Source organism: Mustela putorius, unplaced genomic scaffold, assembly GCF_011764305.1.
Source record: "Mustela putorius furo isolate JIRA1106 unplaced genomic scaffold, ASM1176430v1.1 tig00000487_pilon_pilon_pilon, whole genome shotgun sequence".
Classification (NCBI taxonomy): Eukaryota; Metazoa; Chordata; class Mammalia; order Carnivora; family Mustelidae; genus Mustela; species Mustela putorius.
Genome location: NW_025421399.1, coordinates 3,573,426 through 3,589,492, shown reverse-complemented (window position 1 = coordinate 3,589,492; position 16,067 = coordinate 3,573,426). Strand labels below are relative to the sequence as shown.

At 58.2% G+C, this 16,067-nt stretch overlaps 2 protein-coding genes across 6 annotated transcripts in view; both read left to right on the top strand.

The window, feature by feature from the left end:
• The window catches only part of PLEKHM1 (pleckstrin homology and RUN domain containing M1), a 46,161-nt gene extending 33,922 nt beyond the window's left edge, over window positions 1–12,239 (top strand). For 3 of the 4 annotated variants that reach the window (XM_004772462.3, XM_004772461.3, XM_004772460.3), the window contains 4 exons: window positions 552–697; window positions 3,773–3,966; window positions 8,615–8,678; window positions 9,167–12,239. In XM_004772462.3, the coding sequence (XP_004772519.2) occupies window positions 552–697; window positions 3,773–3,966; window positions 8,615–8,678; window positions 9,167–9,550 (788 nt within the window). In that variant the 3' untranslated portion in view covers window positions 9,551–12,239. The remainder of the gene's footprint in view (window positions 1–551; window positions 698–3,772; window positions 3,967–8,614; window positions 8,679–9,166) is intronic. The other variant, XM_004772463.3, reaches the window with a different exon arrangement.
• A 1,456-nt stretch (window positions 12,240–13,695) lies between these two features.
• The window catches only part of ARHGAP27 (Rho GTPase activating protein 27), a 31,213-nt gene continuing 28,841 nt past the window's right edge, over window positions 13,696–16,067 (top strand). Inside the window, exons 1-2 of one of the 2 annotated variants that reach the window (XM_045080818.1) lie at window positions 13,696–13,833; window positions 14,810–14,943. The gene's annotated coding sequence lies outside the window, so the exon portion shown is untranslated. The remainder of the gene's footprint in view (window positions 13,834–14,809; window positions 14,944–16,067) is intronic. The other variant, XM_045080819.1, reaches the window with a different exon arrangement.

The window sequence follows — 16,067 nt, the reverse complement described above, 5'->3', positions numbered from 1 at the left end:
ACTCCGAGCCTGCACCAGGCAGTGTCCAGACTGCCACCACCTCCAGCTGGCTTCCCTACCCCCTCCCTGTGGCCAGCCTCAGGTCCCCAGCTCCTACCCCGCTCACCGAGGCCCAGACTCGGTCGCTTCCATTTCTGGGCCCCAGTGGAGGGGGCAGACCTACAGGAGGTTGGCCTGCGTGAGCAAGCAGTGGGAACGCTGAACGCAGGCGGCTAGGCAAAAGAGGATGTGGGTGCTAGCGGCAGCCCAACCCCAGTCCAGTGGCCAGCTGTGCCACGTCATCGTCCCGTGACGGGGCTGTACTCACCTCTCTCTGCACTGATTTCTTGAACTATAAAATGGCGACGACAATTGTTAACAGGGTTCTGTTGTAAACACTCAAGAACGGATTGTGTCTGAGCAGTATGCATATGAGTGAGGGTGCCTTTGTCTCTGTATCCTTTGTAATCTGTCCCTTCCTTAAAGAGCAGGTCCTTCGACTTCGTAACCCCTGCCCTGATCGCAGACTCACACCGCCCCACTGCTCACTCACCCGCCGTCTTTCTCCCCAGGCTGCTCCCGACAGATTGGCTTCTCATTCGTACGACCCAAGCTTTGTGCCTTCTCTGGCCTCTATTACTGTGACATCTGCCACCAAGACGATGCCTCGGTGATTCCGGCCAGGATCATCCACAACTGGGACCTCACCAAGCGCCCGGTAAGCCTGGAGCCCGGCCTGTCGTGGCCACACGGGCTGCTGAGTGACAGAGGAACGGTCGCTCTTCTCGCCGCTGCTCTTCATCTGTGTGGAGGACTTCGGCTCCAGGGAAGCCCGGGTCACTGGTTCAGGCCCCATGATGGGGGTGGAGGGGACCAACCAAGGGAAGAACATGGTGCTGGTCTCTAGCCCCTGGGCAGAGCTCTGTCAGTGCCACCCTGGTCCTCAGCTGCAGGTCTGAGGGTGGTTCTTTGCAGCGCCCTGTTGGCCACGGACTAAACTGTGTAAGGCACCAACAACCAGACAGATAGATAGAAATAAGGAAGGATAATTAGGATAGACTAGGTATGTAGATGGACAGTTGTGGGTGGGTGGGTGGATGTGGGTAGGTAGACGGCGGATGGGTGGCTGGGTGGCTGGCCAACCAGCTATGCTCCCCCCAAACCCCCGAGTGTCAGCCTTCTCTGTGGATCTGTTTACATATGTTTGAAAGTTGGAATTATCCTGGACTTGTACTGCTTTATAACCTGCTTTGTTCACCGAGTATCACTTAGTCTTAGGTCCTTTTTTATGTTCACCAAATGCTTTTGAATTAGATGTATTCCAGGATCTTTCACATTCCCCTTCTCCACCTGAGCTTACCCGCTGACCTAGCTGTGCTACCATTAGCCAATTATTTGACTTAGTTTCCTTGTCTGTAAAGAGGGATTCATAAGTGTGTGCCTCTGGGTTGTGTAAGGATTAAGAGGGATGGCACTGCCATGTCTTAGGGCCCTGTGTTAGTGCCCTTCCTTTCTCCTGAGGCCTGTCACACCTTCAGCCCCTAATTCACTTGGTCAGGCCCTGCCTCAAGGAGAACAAACTTGGCTTTACCCCAGAGGCACAGATTGCTGCGTAAGACAGACACAGAAGCACAAAGGAGAAGTTGCTTACTTCTCAGGACCCAGGCCTGCTGGCCGCGGATGTGTCGTCAGAGCCCAGGGAACGTGTGTGACTCTCAGATTCTGTGTGACCCCAGCCTCCACTTTGCTAGGGACCGGAACCCCAGGACATTAGCTTCACTGTCCCCCACTCCTGTCCCCAGTGGTAAGTATTTCACTAACTACATGTAGAATATTAAACCTCAGAACCACCACAAATGCAAATAATTCCTTGGCCATTAAACACACTCCCTATTTACAACATCCGGACCCTTGTTAAGCCATCTTCTTAATCATTGCGGTGATTCTTGTGCCACTTCCTTTTCCCAGCTAGAAAATGACAGTACTTTTCTTGGCATATCTGACATCAGGAAATATCCAGCTCTCACTCTCAAAGATCCCTGGCCTGGGAAAAGACAGGAACATTCGAAATAGAAAGTGGCTGGCTCATGGGTTACAGGCCTCCTTGTTCACTGTTGCCTCTGGCTGATCCACTTAGGGAAGGGCTAGCTGGCACTTGGCAGGATGTCATCCCGGGACTGGGGCTTCTTTCTTGAAGCCTTGTCTCCTGCGAGCGCACAGGCCAGAAACAGTCCCGGGGGAGCAGGAAACTCCTGCCAGTCGTTCTGTGGTGCTTGGCAGCTCTCAGCACACATTCCAGTGTGTGATTTCATCTGAGCCTCGCCCAAGGCCTGAAGCTGAGTGATGGGAAGGGCTGGGCCAGGGATAGAGACGAGCTGTCGGAGGAGAATCCCCAGGTCTTTGCTACCTGGTTGCCCACCGGCCGGGAGGCTGGTACTTCAGGGCTCTGGGAATGGGAAAAGGAGCTGTCCATTGTGGGGGAGGCAAGAGGTGGTGGTGGAGCTGGATGACAGGAGGCCAGAGGCTCCTAACCCTCCAGTGTGACCATCTCCTGAGGGCTCTGTTATGTCCCCCATGCTTCAGGGGACCACGGGGCCACACAGGCACTCGGAGTCAGAAGGCATCTCCCATTCCTAAGGAGATGCCTACATTTTTTATCTCAACTCAAACATTCCTGCGTTTTTTATCGTAGAAATGTTTACGTAGAAATGTTTACATAGAAAACATTCCTACGTTTTTTTATCTCAACTCAAAATAATCCCATAAGGGAGGTACTTTTGATTTCCTCATTTTACAGACAATGAAACTAAGTCACAGAGGTTTAATGTTAGAAGATGACACTGCTAGGAAGTGGTAGAGCCAGGATTCAAATTCAGTTTTGACCTGAAAGCCTGACTCCTAACCATCGCACAGTAGCTGATCTGGGAGAACGTCTCAGCTCCTCTAGCCTTGTCACAGTGAGGAGGACCCTGAGGCGGGGAGGGTCTTCTTGTTAGTGAGGCCGACAAGTGTGCAGAGACCACGCTCAGTTTAGGCCTGGGCTCCACTTTCTGCAGGTAGATTAGATAAGCCACTTCAGCTCCTGGAAGCCTCAGTTTCTTTATCTATAAAATGGGGATGATGAAAATAAATAAAAAATATTTTTTAAAAATGGAGATGATGACACCTTCCCCATTAGCTTGTCATAAGCATGAGGAAAGGATATGGCTGAGACCCACAGCCCACTGTCTGGCACATCGTAGGTGCTCAGTAAGTGGCTTTGGTGTGAGGGTCAGGGCTGAGGGAGGAGCTACACCATTCTGTGAGCTGGGAGAGGCCGGGACTGACGCCTCATCTCCACACAGGGCCTCAGGGGGACCCTGGTTGGCGCTGCTGGCAAGAGCTGGGGAGCTCGGGAAACATCGTTAAGCTGTGTCTGATCTCTGGCTTCCTGTGGCTGGAGCCCGACTCAGTCACCTGGTTCCTGAGGCGGCCCTGGGGGAGTGCCTGTTTCCGTTAGGCAGGAAAATGGGGGCTGGGAAGACAGGAAAGAGTAGGAAGGGTCTGTGGGCCCAGGGGGAGAGGGGCTGGGTTTGGGCCTTAGGTTACTGGGTTCCCACATTGACTTTTATGAGTGGTGAACCTAGGCCAGGTCACTTCCCCCCTGGGCCTCAGTTCCCTCATCTGTAGAATGGAGACGGTGCCCTTGGAGTAGGGTGGGCGGTGAGTGGGTCGGTGAGACCGTGCCTGTCCCAGAGGCGCTCACCAGACGGCCGTGCTGTCCCGTCCCTGCTGTCCTCGGGCGGCGCTGCAGATCTGCCGGCAGGCCCTGCGGTTCCTGACGCAGATCCGGGCCCAGCCCCTCATCAACCTGCAGCTGGTGAACGCCTCGCTGTACGAGCACGTGGAGCAGATGCGCCTCGTCCGGAGCTGCCGGGAGCAGCTGAAGCTGCTGGGGGATTACCTGGGCCTGTGCCGAAGCGGGGCCCTGAAGGAGCTAAGCAAGAGGTAAGCGGCCTGGACACACACCGGCCCGCCAATACACATGACACACACTCAGCCGCAGCCGGCGCCCGCGCCTCTCGGGAGGGAGGCCAGGGCTGGGCAGAAACCAGCTTCCCACTAGGTTGGGGAAACAACCACATGCGTTGAGAGCGGCTTTTATTTGTTCATGTATTCGTTTCATTCAACAAATATTTACTGAGAACATTCTGAGAGCCCAGGTTTGCAGGCAGGTTAAGAGGATTGGAGGAGGGCAGAGCCGGGAAGACTTCCGGGAGGAATTGACAAGGTGAGGCTGAATGATGAATGAGTAGGAGTTTAGCAAGGAGAAGAGACTCAGGAGAGAGTGATCCAGACGGAATGGGGACTGTGCACAGGCCATGAACGAAGTCCCCCTTGATAAAAAGAGCAGAGAGAACTTGGGTGGGAGGTGCCGGGAGGGAAGGGGGAAGTGTGAGGAGGCTGGGAGGCAAGGGCCGTTGTTGCCCTGGCCTCTCCCTCCCCAGCCCCCCCCCCCCCGCCCCTGCCTGCTTTGCTGCTGTCCAGCACAGCATCCCTCCCAAAATCTTCAGAAGAGGGCAAGATTAGGGTGAGACCCTCAGGGTGCCCTTTGAGAAGCTTCTTAGCCCCTGGAGCCTGGGGGCCTCCTCAGGGTCAGAGGGGATGCTGTGCTGCAGCATGGACTTAGGGTCTGTCTGGGTCCCTCATAAACACCTCCTGGCACAGTCCGCTGGGCTCTCCTCAGGCCCTCAGGAGGGCAGACCCCAGGTGGAGGAGCAGATGCCTTCTGTCCAGTGGGGCTTCGTGGCTGGGTGTTTGGGGACTTGGAGCAGCTCAGCAGCCCCTCCACATTCACCCCTGCCCCCAGCTGCTCCTCCACACAGGACTGGCACAGAAGCCAGCCCTCTGCTCGGCTGCAGTTGTAGGCTCCTGGCTCGTGCTCCCCGGGCCGTGGCTGCGTGGGGCCCGGGCAGTGCCCAATACAGGCCCCCCAGGACCCTCAGGAGGGGGCTGCAGGGATCTCTCTCAGACATGGGGGAGAGGCAGGCTCCCAGAGCAGCCAGCTGGGCCCTAGTTGGGCGGCCACCATGAGGGACCCTAGCAGGCTGCTTCCTGGGGAGGTCTTGCCTGCAATGGTCAATCACTAGGCCCCTGGGTCTCCCCTCACTGCCCTCCTTTCTGAGATTCTAGGACTCAGGGCTCCAGAGAGTCTCCCTCCAGCCCCCCTGACCAGGGTGGTGAGATCTCGTTGTCGTCACTCTCCAGTCAGAGGGATCGCCTGCGGACCTGAGCTGACTCGGTGCCTGCAGGGTGGGTCCTGGGTGCTGGCCTCACTTTCCTGGCCCTGGCTTGCTCTGATCAGTCGGTCTTTGACCTTGCTGACCTGTCCGGGCTGACCTTTGGGGCAACCCTGCCTCTTTCTACCTGATCCTGCCATTCCCATCCTTGGGTAGCTGCACTGGAAACCTGCTATGCAGCCTACCAGCCTTTGAGAGAGCAAGGCGAGGCCAGGAGACATCGCATTTTGAAAGCATCATGGGGCAAGTGGAAAAGCTCGGGAGCAGCCTCTGCCCGGCCTCAGACTTGCTGTGTGACTCAGAGAGGTCGGTTCACTTGTCTGAGCCTCAGCTTTCTTGTCTACCAAATGGGCCAGTCATCTCTGTGCTCATGCAGCCTTCCAGAGTTGTGGTGAGGGCCCCATGAGGGGCTCAGAGTCTGGAGAAAGACACGATGGCCCTGGGTCAGCATGATTTGTGCATGAGGAAAAGCACCCAACCCAACCTTGTCAGGGCCGGAGGGCCAAGAAAGCTCCTAGAGGAGATGGTGTCTGAGCAGAGGGTTTGCAGCATTTTCTTATCTTCTTTAGAAGAAAAAAAAAAGTGTTTCTTTTTTATAGAGATAATCAGTATTCAGACAGCATAAAAGAATCAGGCAGAAACTTCCGATCACCCCTCCCCACCACTATCAGTACTGTTAGAACTTGCTTCTAAAATTCTGTCCTTACCCATGCACATAGTGAACTGGGATTTTGCAAAAGAACGAGGAGAAGGAAGAAGGGAGGGCCCAGCTTTCCTGGCTCAAGGGGACCCGTCCTGTGGAAGGGGACGGGAGTGTGGTTCACCAGGACCCTTGAGGGGTTCCATGCAGCTGGATCGTGAGGGTGGACGCCAGACCTCAAAGGTCCTAAGTGCCACACTAAAGGGGTTTATCCTGCCAGCAGCAGGGAGCGCTTTGCAAAGTTTTGAGCCCAGGACTCAACATTCTCCAGGGTTTAAAAAAGACTAATTTGGGGGTACTCTCCTGGCTTAGTCAGTAGAGCATTGCAACTCTTGAACTTGGTGTTGTGAGTTTGAGTCCCACATTGTGTATAGAGATTACTTAAACATAAGATACACAAAGAGAGAAGAAAGTAAGCACGAAAGTGAAAAGCCCAGTTGGGCAGGAGTGGGGCACCAGGGCTGGTTTAGTAATTAGGGACATGAGGAGGCCTGGCCTGAGTTGGCCAGAATGGAAGCTGAGGACCAGAATGGTTGAGAAGGAGGGACAGGCCTTGAGTGTGAGCGGTGAAGTCAGGGAGGAGTTCGCCGTTGCTAGTGGCAGCCCTCTGCTGGGCCCTCTGAGGGAAAGGGGATCCTCAGACAGGCCTGGACATGTCTCCAGGGGCCAGAGAAGCCCCAGAGCACCCTCTCGATCCCTGGAAAGGAGCCATTCTAGAAACGCCCTGGAGGGGTGGTCAGAGGAGGGACCTGAGTTCAAAGGAGTCACACAGCCTGGGTCTGGAACCCAGACGTAGCAGCCCTGCCTGCGCCGTCTCCCGCCCCATCACTGGCTGCAGGGGTGAAGGGGCAGCCTTGCCTCTGTCTTCCAATGTCTTCCAGAATGCCTTACACTCCTCGGCCCCTTCGTCTGGGCAGTCATCTTCACACAGAAGAGGACAGAGAGGGGTCTCAGGATTGTGGGGGAGAGAACAGAGTCCCGGAGCGGCCCTGGGGTGTGGATTTCTCTCCTGATGGCAGGATGAGAAGCATCTCGCTCCAGAGCCCATGCTCTTGTCCCCTCCATCTTGGAGTGCCATGAGGAAAGCACCTGCAAACCCTCACTGAATGCGTGACGGGCCCAGAGGACAGTGGCTCGCAGGGAGGGTCTTGGGCCTGGCCGCTCCGCCCCCCATGACTGTGGGGTCAGAGGGCAGATGACAGAGATGGCTCTCCATCCAGATCAGCCCCACCCTTCCTGCCAGCTCAGGGACAGCCTGTGTGCCCCCCGCCCCCTGTGTTTTCCTGGTGATAAATGGCGGCTTCCTGTTCCCAGAAAGCTGGAAGTTTACTGGGGAAACCAACATGGTGAGCTGAGCAGCCACTCGTCAGTGTCCTCACCCATCGTGGCACCGTGGCCTGCCGGGCTACTTGGTGGGGCTGGTCCTCTCTGCCCCAGACGGGGTTTCCACAGACCACAACTGAGGCCGTGGGGTGGAGCGTGGCCGAGCCCCTGTTGGATGCCCCGGGGCCTCCTTAGGCTTGGAGCCTTCTCCCCAGCCCCAGTACCCACACCAGCCGGCCCAGCCAGATGTCGTCCCGGGGGGAATTTCTGCAGGTGTTTCCTCTCCATCCCTCAGGACAGAACCCCTTGAATGTCTGCCTTGCTGAGGTGGAGCGTAGAGTCAGAGTCGCCCTCGGCCTTTGTCTCCCCGGTGCCCCACCCCTCAGTGAAATGGGATGTGCCAAACTTGGGCCATCTCTGTGCCTCTCGCATAGCACCGAAACCAGATGCGTGACTGTCCCCCAGCTAGCCCAGGGGCAACAGGAGAGCAGAGGCCACATGCTATGTATTTCTGTCCCCAAGCGCTGTCCTTGGTATGTGATGGTGGCAGTAATGACAACAGCTAACACCTCTGGGCATTCACTGGGTGGGTAAGGGTGCGGGCTCCAGAGCCAGACTCCTGCATTCAGACTTCCGCTCTGCCACTCACTAGGGGACTATAAGTGTACCGACCTTAAGGGGTGGCAGAATGAGTCAGTGGCTAAAGCTCTGAGCCCAGTTCCTGGTACAGATGTTAGCTTTGGTCATCGTCCTCCTCGTTGGTTAACTTTTTTGTAGATGTTTATTTTTTATACCTTTAAATTTTTTTGCAATTTTTTTCAGCTTTGTTGAGGTGTAACTGACCAAATTGTGAGGAACTTACGGTGGATAGCATGATGAGTTGATGCACGTTTGTACACCATGAAAGGGCTCCTCCCTCTGCTTCATTCACACATCCATCCAGCCCTCACTTCTTACATACAGACTTTTGATGAGAGCGTTTGAGCTCTACCCTCTCAGCAAATTTCAAGTGCACAGTACAGTGTTGTCAGCTACAGGTGGTAATGATTCATTGTTTACCGTGTGCTGGGCGCTGTGCCAAATGCTTTAGATAAATTATTTAATCCTCAGTACAGCTCCATTTCTCAGGTGAGGAAGCTTGGGGTGCAGAGAGGCTGAGTCATTTGCCCCAGGCCACCTGGAAGAGCAGGTCCCCACCCCAGGCGGCTCAGCTGGCTCTTAGGGACCGCCCCACCAGGCGTTCATACCCGGGTAGCAGCTGAAGGAATGAAAGCAAACAGAGGTTGTCCCAGATCGTGGAAAACCTAAGGAGCCCCTTATGTTTTGTTTGAAGGCTCAACCACAGGAATTACCTCTTGGAGTCGCCCCACAAGTACAGTGTCGCTGACCTCCAGCAGGTGAGAATGCCTCCTTGACCCCCACACTTCTGTGGAGGGACCTCATTCCTGGAGAAATCAGAAATGGGGACGCAAGAGGGGGGCTGCAGCTTCTCAGCCCCTCAGACTGCGTGTCTCACTGTCACATGCTTCCCAGGCAGTGACCGAGTGCCAGCCCCTTCCCTGCTGCGGGGCTCATCCCCAGCGGGAGGGCAGGTCCCACGGGTGAGAGCCGGGGACATTCCTTTCCTCGAGGGAGGGCACTGTGGATTTGGGTCTCGTCTGCCAACACGGTCATCCCCAGTGACCTCTGCATCGGGGAACTGGACAGCCTCGTTCGGCCTGATCCAGGGAGCCTTTCTTGCCCAAGCAGGGAGAGACTTCTTTGGGGGTAGGAGTCCTTCAGGTAGAGTGTCAGGAGGGGCCGCAGACTACGTTTTCCAGACAGCCTCGGCCTCACTCAGCATAGCTGCCTGAAAGGCCTGGCAGCCCTCACTTGCCCTCCACAGATCGCAGATGGGGTGTACACAGGCTTCCTCAACGCCCTCATCGGATTCGCCTCCCAGCACGTCTACCACTGCGACCTGTGCACCCAGCGTGGCTTCATCTGCCAGATCTGCCACCACCACGACATCATCTTTCCCTTCGAGTTTGACACCACGGTCAGGTATGCGGGACACACGGCCAGCTGCCCACCCCTGCCCACAGCCAGCCCTGGCATTCCAGCGGGGCAGGAACACAGAACACGGAGCCACAAGCTGGGGAGGTCGTCTAGAGCAGCTGATGCCCAGGCCAGTCACGGCCAGCTTTGGGCCAGCTTGGGGGACGAGAGAGCCTTCCGAGGACCCCTCCCTAGACCAAGGAAACTATCTGTCTCCCTCGAGAAGAGGTAAGGTAGCTTGCTGAGTCTTTGAGTGGGGGCCTCAGTTTTGTCATCTACAAATGGGTTGAGAAGGGACTGAATGAGCCACTGCCCCAGAGGGTGGGCACAGGCCACACAAAGTGGGCACCCAGGAGGGGCCCCCACCTGGTTCCCTCCTGCAGTGATGGTGGTTCTTATCCGATTAGCACTCATTATCAGGAGCCCCTAAATGGAAAAATTCAGCCGCCAAACCTCCATTCCAGCCCAGGTGGGAGTGGAAAACTGAGCAGGCGGGAGCATTCGTTCGTTTTCAGTAGGTGTCTCATGGCCTAGATTCAGCCCCTGGGCTCCGCTTTTCAAACGGCGGGGTGATGTTCTCAGCACAGGCAAGGATCATGTCACGAGTCCCCAGCAGCATTGGTAGGAAGTGCGGCAGAAGGGAGCGTGTCTGTGGCGTGGCGCAGGGTCGGCGCCCCAAGGTTTTGTTCAGAGGTGGGGAGGCAGCACACGGGCCTTGGGTTGTGGGTGGCACTGCCCCTCCCCCCCGGCTCCCGTCAGAACACTGGCTACTGTCCCCCAGGTGCAGTGAGTGCAAGACCGTCTTCCACCAGAGCTGCGAGGCCGTGGTGAGGAAGGGCTGCCCGCGCTGTGCCCGCAGGCGCAAGTACCAGGAGCAGAACGCACTCACCTAAGCCAGCGTGCTGTCTCCATCCGGGTCCACCGGGCGGGGACACCCCGCTCAGCTCGGCCCTCCCAGCTGGGTTTGGCATCAGCCTGGATCCCCTCGAGGTGCCATGGCTGTCTCCCCTGTCAGGAAGACTCAGATGTGACCAGAGCACGAGCCTACCCGATGAGGCCCTCGATGATGTCCCCCAGTCCCTCTCCCGCCTATCTGCTCCAAGAGGTGGGGACACCATCAGGGGAAGCGGGAAAGGGAGCTTTGCACTAATCAGGCCCCCAGCTCGCCTCACAGATGCGACACCTCCCGGAGGGCTGTTCAAACACTGTGGACATGAGACTTGGGCACATTCTCGATTCCACATTCCTGATTAAAAGGTCTAGTTTTTTAAGACAGGTTTTTTTTTTTTTCCCTTCATATTTCAACAGAAAATATTTTTTTATTCTTGACCCTACACAAGTCACCCAAGAAATCCAGGCATTCTCATGTGGAGCAAACATGTGGGACCATTTGGCCCACGGGGAGGCCACCAGGGGGCCTGAGCCTGTCAGCCAGACCGGGCCCTCGCTGCCCACAGCTCAAGTACGTGCCAAACTGCCCGGGAGCTGGCGGGATTGGTCCTGGTGACCGCCTTCTTCCTCTGCCTCGCCTCTCTTCACCCTGCCCTGTCCTCCTCCCCTGAAAACCCCATCACCTTTTTCCGGGTCAGAGCCCCCTGGCTCCCCTATAGCCTGGGATCTCGGTCCCGGTGGGAGAAGGGAGTGACTCGGAACCAGCACTGTCAGCACTTTGCGCCTTCCTTGGTCCAGGCCAGGGTCATCTTCCCTCCCCCTCAGCCCCTTGCCTACCGCAGACATCCAGCCCGATGGCTGCTAGAGACCTGCTGTCAGGGGGACCCCCTCCCCCAGAGAGGGCAGTGATCCCGGGCCAGGGCCGGCCTCGGGCATCATAACTGCCAGGCTCCGCACTGTGCAGTGGTGACCCCCCACCCTGTCCTTCCACGAAGAGTGCCAGGCCTGCTGCAGAGATGGACGGGGACACATGGGAGCGGCCACCTTGTGGAAGGAGGCCCAGCCTCAGTTTACAAAGCCATGGCTTCCCAAAGCCTCGCTGGACTGGCCCAGGAGGGGCGCTGCCAGTACTGGAAAAGGTCACAGGAGGGTGATTGCCTTTTCAAGGGGTCTTGGGGTAGAGTGGGAGCCTTGAATTGTTTTCAAAATGACACTGAAACCCTGTGATTCGGGGCGATCTCTCTGCTGCCTTCTCCCATCTCCTCTGGACCCACAGCCCCCCACCTCCCACCGGGGTGCTCTGGCCATCCTGTCTGCCCTCGGCTTGGATGGGGGCCTCCGGTGGAGGTTGCCCGTCACTTTTAAGAGATGAATCTACTCCCACCTCTCCCTTGGGGTGATTCGGCTGCTGAGTCACCTGCCCAGCCCTGTGGAGCGGGGTAACTTGTGCAATAGAACAGAGGAGGTGGTGGGCAGCAGGGCAGGGGAGGGCTGCCGCACAGCTTCTCTGTCCCCGTCACGGAAGATGGTGTACGCCGATGCCCAGCGCACCAAAGCCTTCTAAATGGGAAAGTGGGTCCTTATCTCTGTCCCGCACCCCCACAGCCAGCATTAATGCTCCCCCGCAAACCCAGCCCGAGAAGAGCCACAGGTGCCCCAGTCCCCAGGTGGACAGAGGCTGGCCAGCGACAGACGGTGCGGCTGGGGGCCACCCTGGAGGGCTCACTGGGGTTGGGTGGACAGGCTGTCTCCTGTCCACAGCCACCTCCCGGGGACTAGTAGCATTAGGACGGCCCCCCTGCCCAGGAAAAGCTGCTGATGCTTCCAGATAAGTTGGCTTTTACCCTCTCACCCTCCATGGAAAGCTGACGTGAACCTCATTGGTGCCCACACTATTTTTAAAATGCCATGTTATGCAATAAACTGTTTCTAGTGAGGGGTGCTGGCCCTGAACAGTGCTTTGCAATGTGTGGAAGGAGCTGCTGCAGTGTGATTTTTGAATGATTTTGCAGTAAACCTGATTTTTCTCACCTCTGGTCTCGCTTCTGAATCCTGACGCTGCCACTGGTTGGGGGAGGCCACCGGCCATCCTGTCGTCCTCAGATGGGGCCCCCTCTGCGCCTTTTAGCATGGAAGGCCTGGAGAGGGGTGGTTGGGGTAGACATCTGCAAGCAGGGGGTTTGCGCACGAGGCATGGGCATGCCAGGGAGGAGAGGCGACAGTGTTCGGTCTGTCCCTTCCCGACTAGGAGTCAGATATAGAGGCTTTGGAGGGATAGCATTGCAGGCCCCTGGTGCGGAGGTTTCCTCACACACACTCTTACGTAACAACTGAAGCTGATCCCTGAGATCCCACCACAGGGACTTCCTCCCTGTGCCTGTCAAAGCACAGACCCCTGGCCTCAGAACATGAGATGTGTCCGGACTGTCCCCCGCTGGGAAATCAAGTGAGGGGGCTCAGGGAGGAAAGGCTCTTTGAGCAGGGCCAGAATCTGGGTGCATGGTTTCAGGGCTCCATGTGGCTTTCAGTTGGCTGCTCCCTTGCCCTGAAGTTCCGGGAGGAGAAGGCCACCACTGCCCATGGCAAGGACAGAGGAGGGAAACAGACTCGTTCCCTGAAGCAGCTCACAGGAAAGTGGGATTGAAACATTAGGCTTTGCAGTTCCTTGTCCTTGAAGAGAACTTTCAGCCCCTGGGAGGGGGGAGGGGGCCCTTCTGCGCATCCCCTGAGCACCAGCTTCCCTCAGGGGCCTCAAGTCCCTCCACGGTCAGTAGGGGGTGGGCTCTGAGAAGACCGAAGTACCTGTGTTTGAGGTCTGGGGACAGGGCCTCGTGACCTGGATGCTCCCTGCCTTTTTTCTCCATCCTCAGCAAGATGCCTCTGTGGCCATTCCTTTTTTTTCCTTCCCCGCTTCTACCTAAAGGAAAGTGTGGAGTTTGGAGACTTCAACCCAACACTGAAGGGGAGGGCACTCATAATAAAAATGTTAATAATGAATGTGTGTTCTTACAATAATAATGTGATAATACTACACCGTGTTTCGTGCAACTCATTCTCATCCAGTCTTACCAACCATCCTGCGAGGGAGGCGCCCCTGTCCCTTCTACAGGAGAGAAAATGGAAGTGCTAAGGGCAGGCTGCGCTGGGCTTACCCTGCGGACAGCCTGCAGGGTGGCCCTCTTCCAGAGGACGATCCGGGCAGCTGGGGCATGCAATCGTACAGTGGGAGGGAAATCTGGCCAGAAGAAGTCGAGGAGACTCCCCCTTCACCCCACATGCCATCATCCCGGCCCTACTGCTTCCACCTCCCAGGAGACAGCCAGGTGTGGCCCATGATCCCAGGAGGTGCAGGGGGAGGGCGGCGTCTGACTCTCAGGGCGCTGGCCCGGCCCAGAGGGGACAGGAAGCCAGGACACCGGGGATTGTCTCTAGCAGCCGCAGCCCTGCCTCAGCCCGGGAGGAAGTTCTGCCGGGCGCTCTCCGCTGGTGCCTCCCTCGCTGTATTGTTGAACAGGAAACCCGGCTGCGCGGGAGCTGGGCGGTGGAGGAGGGAGCGGCGGACGCCGAAACCACGCGCGCCTGCCGGGACAAGTGGAGGCGAAGCCAGTGAGCGGACACCCCGAGGTGCCGAGGCCGGGCCGGGCCGGGAGTTGGGGGTGGGTGGGAGCCGGGGCGGGGGTGCGGTGCCGCAGGTGGCGGGTCCTCTCCCCCAGGAGCGCCGCGCGCCTGCTCCCGTTCACCCGGCGCTGGGGTGGGAGCTGCGCGCACCCGGGAGCAGGGCCGCGCGGGTCGGATCCCCAGCGAGCAGCAGAGATGCGAAAGGCTGCGGTCCGTCCGGGGACGGGAGGGGCCCAGGTGCAGGCCCCCGGCTCCGACCCAGGCGTTGACGGCGCTATGGTTCGCGTCGCCCGGGCAGTGGACCCAAAGCACCTCCTTGCGACCGGTCGGCCCCCGAGTTCCAGGGATCTTCCCGCTCCCCTTATCCCTCCGCTTCTCTACGCTCCCCCCGAGTTGGGGAAGAAGCCGTGACCCGGGTCCCCTCCCCACCCAGCCCGAGACTCTGCGCTCGGGTAGGCATCCCTGCGGTGGGAACTCCGCTCCGAGTTTTTCCAGGCCCCGCCAAGCTGCGCCCGGAAAGGGCCTGGGGAGGGCGGAGGTGGGTCCGAAGCGAGTAGCGCCTGCAGTCGGGCTGGAGAGGGCTGGTGGTGGGTGATTCAGGGTGCAAATGGCTTCGCTAGGTATGGGAACCAGGGAGAGACAACGACCGGGGTCGGGCAGTCCCAGAGCAGCGCGCCCGCGGGACGCAGAGGCTCGAGGACAGCAAATTCCGTGGCGGGGGTGGGGAGGAGGCGGGAGGGGCGGCAGGGGTGGGACCCTACCCACCTTGGGCTCCGCTCGCCACCCGGCAGCACCCCTTCAGCCGCAGCCCTTCCAGCTGCCGCCTCTCCCTTCTGCCTTCACTTGCTCTGGGCCCAGCTTCCACCCAACCGGCCGAGACACACTCGTTCAGGCTCCCACTCGCCTCTCGCAGATACAGCCGCGTTGGGGATGTGGGGCAGCCCTCCTGAGCATCCCTCTCCCTCTTTGCTCCCCTTGCCAGCTCCTGCTCCCCGAGGTCTCCCCCGGCCTAGCCCTTGGAAGCCCCGCCCAAGGAGATGGCAGGGGCCTAACCTGCATCCATCCGCTGGCTCCGCCCGTCCAGCCCATGGGCCCACAGAGACCTGACCCGCCGACGTGAGTGAGCCGCGGGGGGGCCCAGGGGAAGGTGACCAAGGGGTATCCTCTCAGGGGTCTGTTGACCTAGCTCCGGGCAGCTCACGCACCACACCTCCAGTGCCCATTGTGCACCCCTTTCCCCCTCCAGGAAAGCTTATTCCTAAGTAGTGAAGGAGCGCAGTGAGCCTCCCGCCAGACCCCGTTCCTTGGGTTCCTCAGCCTCAGCAAGCAACCGACTCCCAGCTGCTCCCGGGACACCTCTATTGGGCAGAAGATGGGTTCAGTGCAAGGGCTTGGAGCGACCAGCCCCTTAGGGAAGAGACTCTGATTCATCTCTTTGATGGGGAGACACAGGCAGGTTTACAGATAGGCTCTGACCCCCAAGCCCGGGGCACTAAAAGCCAGGTGAAGCTGGCACGCAGAGGGTCGGGGTGCCATGATTCACTCCAGGAGAGCTCGGGGGAGGACACCGCGTGGGTAGTCATTGTCACAAAGTGCAATCTCTAGGGGCCACTCTCGTGGGGCAATGCGGAGATCACAGGGCAGGTGGGAAGGCCGCGGGGGCAGAGCCTCCCTCTCTCGAGAGGTGGAGGTGGGAGCTGGAGAACACCGGGCAGTGCGGGCCGGTCTGGGCGGGCCAGGCTCCGGGTTCATGTCCGCGGCAAAGCCGCTGGGTAAGGAAGGAGAAACCGAGAGAACCGGTTCCCCGGCCTTGGCAGTCCGGATCCCTTATGCCAAGGCCCTCGGACTACGGGAAGCAGAGACACTCCCCGGGTAGAGCGGCGCCGGGAAGGCTCCCAGAGCCCCGCGCCTCAACTCTTGACCCCGCTGGCCCCGGGGTGCAGAAGCCTGGAGGGAAGAGGCTCTGGAGACCCGGATTTCCTGAGGGCTTGTGGTGTCTGGGAGGGGCGGGGCAGGGGGCAGAGGGAATGGGCTGTTTCTCGCACCTCACAGACTGAGAAACTGAGGCCCAGTCAACTTTGTAAGCAAATGTGGCCTATGGCCAGCAATCACCCCATCTCTTTGAGTCAAGGCTTCCTTGGCTGTCAAGTTAGACTAGTATTATGCACAATCTCCCCACCAAGGGATTGAATCGAGGCTCAAATCATAACCAATAACGCAGAATGAAAGTGTTGTCATAA